General features: G+C 49.2%; 2 protein-coding genes across 2 annotated transcripts; one reads left to right on the forward strand and one right to left on the reverse strand.

Annotated features, from left to right (window-relative positions):
- Window positions 1–361: 361 nt before the first annotated feature.
- Window positions 362–3,900, forward strand: LOC144061610 (high affinity choline transporter 1-like). The gene is made up of 8 exons (XM_077582193.1): window positions 362–545; window positions 611–727; window positions 970–1,125; window positions 1,368–1,516; window positions 1,592–1,735; window positions 1,814–1,967; window positions 2,557–2,774; window positions 3,135–3,900. The coding sequence occupies exons 1-8, from the start codon at window positions 362–364 to the stop codon at window positions 3,657–3,659; spliced, it is 1,647 nt and encodes a 548-aa protein (XP_077438319.1). The 3' UTR covers window positions 3,660–3,900.
- On the reverse strand, window positions 3,749–9,050 carry LOC144061609 (uncharacterized). The gene is made up of 9 exons (XM_077582192.1): window positions 8,953–9,050; window positions 8,701–8,892; window positions 8,008–8,142; window positions 7,749–7,856; window positions 6,960–7,058; window positions 6,760–6,858; window positions 6,385–6,483; window positions 5,778–5,876; window positions 3,749–4,946 (listed from the first exon to the last, which is right to left on the reverse strand). The coding sequence occupies exons 1-9, from the start codon at window positions 8,977–8,979 to the stop codon at window positions 4,839–4,841; spliced, it is 966 nt and encodes a 321-aa protein (XP_077438318.1). The 5' UTR covers window positions 8,980–9,050; the 3' UTR covers window positions 3,749–4,838.
- Between the last annotated feature and the right edge of the window lie 355 nt (window positions 9,051–9,405).

Here is a 9,405-nt window from a genome sequence, read left to right on the forward strand (position 1 = left end):
GATAATGCCAATAATAATTTGGATAAATAGGAATATCCACAAGCATATTAATAAAGAGTAACTATTGGAGGGCAGCTTACGTTACTCGGCAGTTTCTGTGTGCAGCTTAATAAAGCACTTTGAATGTATGATGACACCTTAAGTGGGGAAACAATGAATTTCAAAAGGTCAGTAACGTGAACTTGATTTGAGTCATGAGAAAGTGAAAGTAAATCAACTTTACAGATCCTTCTTAAACGGCTTGTATTGAAAAAATGCACTTGACGAGCATATTTGTCATTGTCAACAAACATTTTGGATTCCAGTTGATCAGTAATGTCCACTCCATGCTTCTTTTTTTTGGGGGGTCTTTCAGTCCGAGATGGGCGCCAACATTCCAGGCATCATCTCCATGTTCTTCTTCTACGCGGTGGTCCTCGCCATCGGCATCTGGGCGTCGTTCAAGTCCAGGAAGGAGAAGCGCAAGCGGCGGAGCGGCGCCCTGGAGATGTCGTTGCTAGGCAACCGCAGCATCAGCCTGCCGGTGGGCGTCTTCACCATGACCGGTGAGCATCTTTGCTCCGTGTTTGCTTTTACCATTTTCCCTGCATGTGCTCCTTCCTTCCTCAAGCCACGTGGGTCGGAGGCGGCTTCATTGTGGGTCTGGCCGAGATGGTGTACACGCCCTCTATGGGCGCCGCCTGGGCCGCCGCCGTCACGCTGGGATACAGCACATCCTTTATTCTTGGTAAAAGCAAAAGCCTCTCATGAGTCATTGTGAAAGGGTTACACAGTGGCGCCTTGAGATAAGAGTGACTATTGCCATGGTGCTGATAGAACAAATGCAACTTGTATCTCAAGGCACCATCATATAAAAGGGTTAGAGTGTGTGAAAGGGGCATGTGAGAGTACATTAATGTGAGAGAGGGCAAAAGGTCAAGCTGTGATATATGTCATGACCGCTGTATCCTTTTGGGTGCTCTCGAACAGGCGGGCTGGTGTTCGCCGGGCAGCTGCGTGCAAGCCACTGTGTCACCATGTTGGATCCCTTCCAGCGCAAGTATGGCAAAGGCCTGACGGCCGTCTTCAGCGTCACCTCGCTCTTCCTCGACATCTTCTGGGTGCCCTCCACCCTCACTGGCCTGGGTGGGTGACGCTCACGCACGCACACACCGGAAATGAAAAAGTGCAAAAAGTCAGGGTTAAATGTTTGGAAGTTGATTTTAACTCCTGAGAGGTGATCACCAAACGGTGTAGCGATGTGATTCATCTCCACCTTTGACTCGTTCACAAGCGTTGTTTGAAGCACATTTCATATGGACACTCTGGAAGTGTTAAATTGGACCGCGCAAGAGTTGATGCTGTGATTGTGCGCGTGCGTGCGCCAGGCGTGACCATGAGCGTGGTTCTGGATCTGTCGTACACGGCGAGCATTTGGATCTCGGCCGCCGTGGCCATCTCCTACACGCTGCTGGGCGGACTCTACTCGGTGGCCTACACTGACGTCATCCAGCTGCTCCTCATCTTCTTCAGTCTGGTCGCGAAAACGCCGCCCGCAAGCTCCGCCCCCTCTCGTCCCTCATGCTGACTGCATGTGTGTGCGTGCGTGCAGTGGGCGTGCGTTCCCTTCACGGTGACCAACCCTCACGTGGCGCCCATCGGTTCCACGCTGATGAACAACAGCCTGCACGCGCCCTGGATCGGCGACTGGGACCTCAACAACATTTGGATCCTTCTGGATAACTATTTCTTCTTGGTCAGTGGACGCAGGCACGCACGCAGGCACGCACGCACGCACGCACACCCCTTCCCTGACAGCCCGCCGGTCCCTCAGGCTTTGGGCAGTCTGGGCTATCAACCCTTCCACCAGAGGACGCTGTCGGCAGCCTCCCCGTCCACCGCCAAGCGCGTCTGCTTCATCTCGGCCGCCATCTTGCTGGTCTTCGGCATCCCCCCCATCCTGCTGGGGGCGGTGGGGGCGTCCACAGGTAAGACTGCTTTGGGGCCGTGTACTGTACGTCGGTCAGGATCAAGTTGCAAAGGTCTACACACGTCAGTGTGAAAGAGGCCAACTAGCGTGTGTGTCAGCATGAAAAGGCAAAAGGTTTTTGTGAAAAGGGTATATAGTAAGAAAGGGTCCTATGTCAAGGCGTAAAAGGAGTTAAGTGTGCGTCGGGTTCAATATGTCAGAATCACTATCAAAAGGTTTATATGTCAAAGGTGTGAAAGGGGTGTATATTGTTGTGAATGGTTTACATGTATGTGCGTGAGAAAGAGGCATGAGCTCGTGTGAAAGTGGGATTGCGGTGTCACGATGTGGGGGTGTGAGGGATTATGGACACAAATGGAGGCAAGCGCGGCCGTCAGACGGAGGAGCAGAGCAACGGGGTGAGTTTATTGAATGAAGGACGACCGTTTGAAGGCGTGTACTGTTGGTCCGTGTGAAAGTTTCGTGTTGGTATGAAGTTGACATTTTTGATATTTCAGTCAGATGGCGTTTGTCAGTGTGAAAGGGGTGCAGTGGACAGGTTGGACCACCTTTTCACGAGTCTAAGCCCGAGCGCGTTTTGTGTTCAGACTGGAACCAGACTACGTACGGTTCTCCGTCCCCTTACGAGCAGGGCCAGGCGGCGCTGGTTCTACCCGTGGTGCTGCAGACCCTGACGCCGCCGTACGTCTCCGTCATGGGCATCGGCTGCGTCGCCGCCGCCGTCATGTCCTCGGCTGACTCCGCCCTGCTGTCGGCCGCCTCCGTTTTCACCGCCAACATCTACAACAACATCCTCAGGCCGCAGGTGAGAAACCGCACAACCTTGTTGCTGTGCGTCAGTGTGAAAGGGGTCGATGTCCAAATGAAAGTCCTTTGAAAGGGATATCGCACGGTGTGAGATACCCTACATGTTAGCATGTAAGCGTTATACATCTGTAAGAAAAGGCTATGTTGGTGTGAAAGGGGTGCAGGTCAATTTGAATGAGGTTTATAGCAGTGTGAAAGGGACCTCGTAGTATGTGAGAGAGGGCAATATGTCAGTTTGAAAGCGTGAAAGCGGCTAGAGATGTGTGTGAACGTTGCAAAGGTGTGTATGCCAGTGTGAAATGCACGAAAGGGATGTAAATGGGCGTGTCGAGCGTAGACGGAGTTTGTGTTCCGGCAGGCGTCGGAGCGCGAGCTGCAGCTGGCCATCCGGGCGACGGTGGTGGCGGTGGGCGTGGTGGGGACGGCGCTGACCCGCCTGAAGACCAGCGTGATCCTCTTCTGGTTCGTGGGGGCCGAGATTTCCTACAACGTACTTTTCCCGCAGCTGCTCTGCGTCGTCTTCGTCGCCAGCACAAACGCGTACGGCGCCGTGCTGGGCGGCGCGACGGGCGTCGCCGTGCGCGCACTGAGCGGCGAACCGCTAATAGGCCTGCCGCCCGTTCTGCTTTTCCCGGGCGCCTTCTGGGACCGCGACGGCGCCGTCTACGTGCAGCGTTTCCCCGTCAAAACCTTCGCCATGCTCTGCTCCCTGGCCGCCATCTTGTTCTTCTCCTTCCTGGCATCCCGGCTTTTCCGCCACCGCCTGCTTCCCGCCGCCTGGGATGTTTTCCACGCTTTCCAGACACCGGCGCCACCCGTCACCTCTGACCCCCCGGGCGGCAAGACCGACGCCACCGAGTCCATGATGACCACCGACTGCTGAGTCAGCAGGCGGCAAACGCCGGCAATCAAATCCACGTTCCAGAGCTGATGATGCAAAGCGACCGCCACGAGTCAGCAAACAGGAAACGCTTGCAATCAAATCCATTTTATTGGCAACTTTCATGAGCTTTTGCAACTTCCTGTTAACCCTCATCGACTTCCTCCCAAAATCTCTCATCCGTCAATCAGACATCAAATCAACAAACCATGCTAACGTTGCTAACTAGCGCGTCAACGCCAGGAGATGTGATGTCATCATCAGGGGACGCACGCTGTCAACAAAGTTCAGGGGTGGGCGAACGTTTGTGCCGTGTTTGTTTTCAAAACGAGCTCATCCGTAGAGTCGATGTTTTTTGTGTGAAACATGTAGAAGAGTTTCTTTCAGTAAGAAAATCCAAGTTCAAGAATGAAATAACGTAAGCAAGCATTGAATGTATCTTTACAACTGTCTCACATCCATTATGTGATTAGATTAAAAAAATGATAATAAAAGTATGAAAACTTGCTAACTTGGCTAAGTAGCACGTGTCATCTTGTGACGTCATCAGCGGTGGGAAAACCTTTTTGTCTTTAAAACAGACATTAGATTATTATTAGATTGATTCGAATAATAATTCAACATCGCTTTGTTCTTTAGTTTAAAAAAAAAAATCACTACGGAATGAATAAATACATTTTATTGAACAAATTCTAGGGGGGGGCAAATGATTAAAAGAATGCAACAAATATTCTAAAAGTAAGACCACACGTTGCCCACCTCTGCCTGTTCACAAACATTCCAATAAAGTTACCCAAAAATTCCCGGCTGGTCTCTTGTCGCGTCGACACGATCAACGCTTCCCGTCCAAACGTACGTTCAACCCTCACGTCAAAAACATGCCAACGCCGCCAAGGAAAGCGTCTGCCTGTGATGTCATCATCCAGGGACGCAGACTACTTCCAAGTTGATTAAAACATCAATAAAGTTAGTACAAGTCATCACTGGCCATCTATCGTCAACCAGAGGAAGAAAGAAAAAATGGAGGAAGCGTCACAGACGTGAAGAAAAAAAAAAAAAGGCCCAAATGTCGTCCAGCAACATTTGCTGCTTTTCACATTGTGATGACGTCAAAGCAGCGACGGCAACAATCGGCCGCCAGGACGAGACCCAAGACGAGGCGCGATGACGTCATCGGCGGTGTCAGATCATCCTCTCGTTAAGCTCCGCCTTCTCCTCGCTGAAGTTGAACAGGAGACTCTTGGCGCCGTTCTGCCACGAGTACAGCGTCTCCATCGGTGTCTTGCCGTCCTGTCGTGCACGAGACACGCGTGTGCGTCACGTACGCGCGCACGGAACACACGTGCAAAGTCTGTCGGCTTTTTAAAAAAAATCACATCCATTTTCCTTTTCAAGCGTGAGATCAACTCATAAAAGCATGAATGGATTATTTGAATGTCTTTTTCACATCAAATTGAAGGTCAAATGTTTTTTTGTTTTTTTTAATTTAAAAGTGTTTTTCTTACATTTATGAAAGGCGTGACTTATTATCCATTAGAACACGTGATAAACAAAATCATTTAACCAGTTACTGCCTGTTGAATTTCATGTTTGAGGAGTTTTTTGACATTTAAGAAGAATTGATGTTCCATAATGAATCAGTATTCGATGGAACTGAAGCGAATGGAAATTCCAATGGATGCCTTCCAATCGAGTTTCATCACATCTGTTGTGAGAATTATTATTATCTTTTTTTGTGATTGGCTTCTTCCTCATTCCAAAGCATTTGAATTATACTATCAAATGATTCAACTTTTATGAAACAAAAAAAGACCAGACAAATATTTAACAATTACGTCTATGTTGCAGCGTTAGCCTTCATTAGCATATTTAGCATCGTTGTAATCCAAAAGTAATTCAAAGTAATCAAGTTATATTACTTAAATATTGCAGTACTTGGATAATATTACGTACTTCCTTTTTTTTTTAACAGGCAACTAGTAACTGTATCTGAATACCTAAAAACAAGTAACTGTCACATAAAAAGACATGTCATGTGTCGTGGACAAGGTGACGCATCACGTGTCAGGACGTGTGCCATGTGCGAGGACACGCGTGTGTGTGCGTGTGCGAGGTACTCACGCAGTTCTTGAGGTCGAGGCTGGCGCCGTACATCATCAGCAGCTTAATCATCTTGAAGCGGTTGATCCTGACGGCGTCGTGCATGCAAGTGTCGCCGTCCTAAACACACAAACACGCGTGTGACACCACAACACTTGAGACCAGAACTTTGGACCGGCACTACAACTGTCATTCCCGAAAAGAACCTTCCTTGGGACCAGAATTTTCTGTCCTGATGAGTAGCTTGTGATGGGACAAGACTACGACCTTATTGAGGAACTAGAACAGGCTTCACCGGTTCTGGAGGTCGGGAGTCCTGCAGGTTTTAGATGTTTCCCTTCTCCGACACAGCTGTTATATGATCAGCTCATCCGCAAGCTCTGCATAAGCCTGATTGCCATCCTGTGGATTGGAATCAGCTGGTTTGGAGCAGGGATACATCTCAAACCCGCAGGACTCCGGCCCTCCAGGACCCAGTTTGCCCGCCAGCGGACTAGATCTTCAATCTTGGGACGAGAACCTCCCCAAAGGAAAAGAAACTTGGGACTGAAACGTTCCCTCGGGACTTCTCTCAGGATTGGAACTTTTACTGGTGTGACCTCGTGTCCTTTTGTTTGGAGCGGCTCACCCTGTCTTTGGCGTTGACGTCTGCGCCGCAGTGGATGAGGTACTCGGCACACTGGAGATGTCCCGTCCTGACGGCCACGTGCAGAGGACAACTGTGCAGCTGCACAACACAAAGGAAAAGACGCGCACTGCAGTCAAGCAAGCGGTACATACAAATCCCCAAAGTGGACCTTGGACTTGTTTTCTGGACTTGGACAGTCTATGAAGTGCAATGCACGGCCTGTCGACCACTTGAAGAGAAAAGACTTTGCAGATAAAATCCAAAAGTTTCCATTTGTTGTTTGCCTTGTTTGTTGTCGACGGTTCTTGCTAGCATCATGTATTAGCGTCGTTTGCTAGCGGCGAACCAAAAAGTGTGTCAAGCGAAGCGACCCACCTTGTCTCTGGCGCTGATCTTGGCGCCGCGCTGGAGGAGGAGCTGAAGGGCGGCAAGACTCCCGCCTCTGCAGGCCCAGTGGACCGCCGTCGACTCCAGCTGACACACGCACGCACGCACACGCACGCACGCACACACACACTGTAAGTCATCAGCATTTCCTGGCCACGGAACGCGTGATCCACAAGCAGAAGTCTCACTTTGTCTTTCCTGTCGATGGCGGCGCCGGCGTCCAGTAGCGCGCTCATGACCTCCACGTGACCTTTGAAGGAGGCCTTGTGGAGGGCGGTCCTCTGAAACTGAGCACAGACACGTCATCACTCAGCAGCCAATCAGAGCAGCCGGTGGAGAAAGGACGGACAAGGACGGACAAGGACGGACAAGGACGGACGGCGTGCCGTGACGACGTCGCTACACGACAACAAATCCAGTCAGACTGAACAAGATTTCATTGTCAATTGTTTTTTCAGATCATCTTTTTTATTTACATTTCCATCCCTTTATTAACAAACAGGCACGAATAGAATTTACTTTACTTTGAAGTGCAGTTCCTCTTTTGTTTACGAACATCTGTCAGAAATTGCTCAACATCTGTCTGGACTCCAGCAGCTCCTTGCAACTGTTGTCATTTTGCATTTGTGAGTTTTGTCCCGTTCAAAAAGTGTAAATGTGTCAATGCTTTTGTCCAAATCGCATTCTTTTGAAGTATTTTCACACTAGAAGTTCAATAAAAAATGGACTCGTGTTTGTTTTTTAAAGCACAGTTAAAGATGACTTCAAAGTTACTGTACGGTACTTAAAAAATGTCCAGTCTGAAGATGACTTGTCTTGAGATGTTGGCTTCCATTTTCTGGTGAACGGCATCTGCATTTCATTGCATGATCATTTTGTGTACCACTAGAGGGAGCCCACGTGCCACTAGTGCTCCTCATGCCACACTTTCAGACTCACGCTGGAGTTGCCATCATTTGGCAGGTGTCAAAACTCACGTGGTCGACGGCGTCGGGGTTTCCTCCCTCTTCCAGGTACTTGTTGACGATGGCCATCTTGTTGTCCACGGCGGCGGCGAGGAAGAGCGGCGCCTCCACCGTGTCGGGCTGAAAGGCGTCAAGATGGCGTCAAGATGGCGTCAAGATGGCGTCAAGATGGCGTCAAGATGGCGTCAAGATGGCGTCAAGATGGCGTCAAGATGGCATCACGCACGCTCTCGCACGTGGCGGCGGGAGCGCTAGCCAACGTTTGTCTCACCAGCATCTCGGCGGGCGGCGCAGACTTCTTCTTCTTGTAGGCGGGCGTCTTCCTCTGGCGCCGCCGCTTCCTCAGCTGCAGGATGTTGAACAGGTCGTCCACCGTCTCCAGTTGGAGACGGCCGCATTTGTCCATCTGGAACGCACACGGTTTCATCTCAGGGTAAAGCAATTGACAACAGATTCGAAAAGAAGTTTTGTAAAACTAGAAATGGATCAATATTGGCATAGAATTAGTATTCAGATCCAAAATGTGCACATTGTAATTTGCATGACGTTAGCATTAGCGTTAGGATAATATATTAAAACAAAATAACATCTCATATGAACATTAGCAAAAAAATTTTTACAATTGGCATTGAAAATTAGCATTGCCTTCTGTTATATGAGCATATCAATATGAATTCAAATCATTAGCCTATAATTAGCATCGCATTGACAGACATTTATTATTAGCAATAGCCTAGCATTGGAGTAATGCTATTGCAGTATTATTTTATTAGCATTGCATTAGCGTGAGCAGGAGCAGCATTAGAGGATCTAATTAGTAAACAATAAGAAATATGGCCACTATGGTGTCATGATAGATCAATAATTAACCAATAATCAATCAATGTGGGCTTGTCAGCTGAAGCGCTGACGTGTGCCTGAGAGCGGCGGCAAAACCACACCAAAGTGGCGTGTTGTCACTCACGTTGAGGGCCACCGCGCTGACCTCGTCGTGCTCGCCGCCGCTGTCGTCCTCCGACAGGTCGCCTGACAGGTCGCCGGACAGCAGCTGGCAGTGAGAGTGGGCGTGGCCTCCGTCATCTCGCTTGTCGCGACTCACCGCCGTCTCGTACTCGTATTCGCGGCCTTCATCAACCTCTGACCTCTTGCCGCTCACCTGGATGTGGGGAGGAAAGTGTCACTAATGTTGATCCCTGACACGCGCACACACACTGACCATTTCCTGGACGCTGTGCAGCCCCATGTTATGCCCGCTGTGTTGTCGGTGCGATGAGTCGGCATGACCACGTCTTTCTCTCTTATAGCTGCCACACGGCCATGCCCCCGCCCCCCACCTCTGCGCCCCCACCCCTCCACACCCCATGACAGACACACCCAGCGCATGCCAGTCAGAGGTCTCACTCTGTAAGGAAATCCTCCTCCAGACCACAAGCATCCCATAATATGTCTTCTCTGCATGTGCGCCTGATGATCCGCTGGAGCCTCAAATGGAAGCCACTTGATAACATGCTACATGAGAGAAAAATGCAATTTCACACTGTCCTCAAAGGCAACATCAGACTATATATATATATATATATATATATATATATATATATATATATATATATATATATATATATATATATATATATATATATATATATTTTTTTTCCCTGATTACTGTTTA

The sequence above is a fragment of the Vanacampus margaritifer genome, chromosome 12 (assembly GCF_051991255.1).
Source record: "Vanacampus margaritifer isolate UIUO_Vmar chromosome 12, RoL_Vmar_1.0, whole genome shotgun sequence".
NCBI lineage: Eukaryota > Metazoa > Chordata > Actinopteri > Syngnathiformes > Syngnathidae > Vanacampus > Vanacampus margaritifer.

Coding starts and splice junctions, on each gene's coding strand:
- LOC144061610 (XM_077582193.1), top strand. CDS start 362: ATGGGCGCCAACATTCCAGGCATCATCTCCATGTTCTTCTTCTACGCG. Junction 1,968..2,556: donor GGCGGTGGGGGCGTCCACAG/GTAAGACTGCTT, acceptor TTTTGTGTTCAG/ACTGGAACCAGACTACGTAC. Junction 2,775..3,134: donor ACAACATCCTCAGGCCGCAG/GTGAGAAACCGC, acceptor GTGTTCCGGCAG/GCGTCGGAGCGCGAGCTGCA.
- LOC144061609 (XM_077582192.1), bottom strand. CDS start 8,979: ATGGGGCTGCACAGCGTCCAGGAAATG. Junction 8,893..8,952: donor TGCACAGCGTCCAGGAAATG/GTCAGTGTGTGT, acceptor CCCCACATCCAG/GTGAGCGGCAAGAGGTCAGA. Junction 7,059..7,748: donor ACCCCGACGCCGTCGACCAC/GTGAGTTTTGAC, acceptor GTCTGTGCTCAG/TTTCAGAGGACCGCCCTCCA.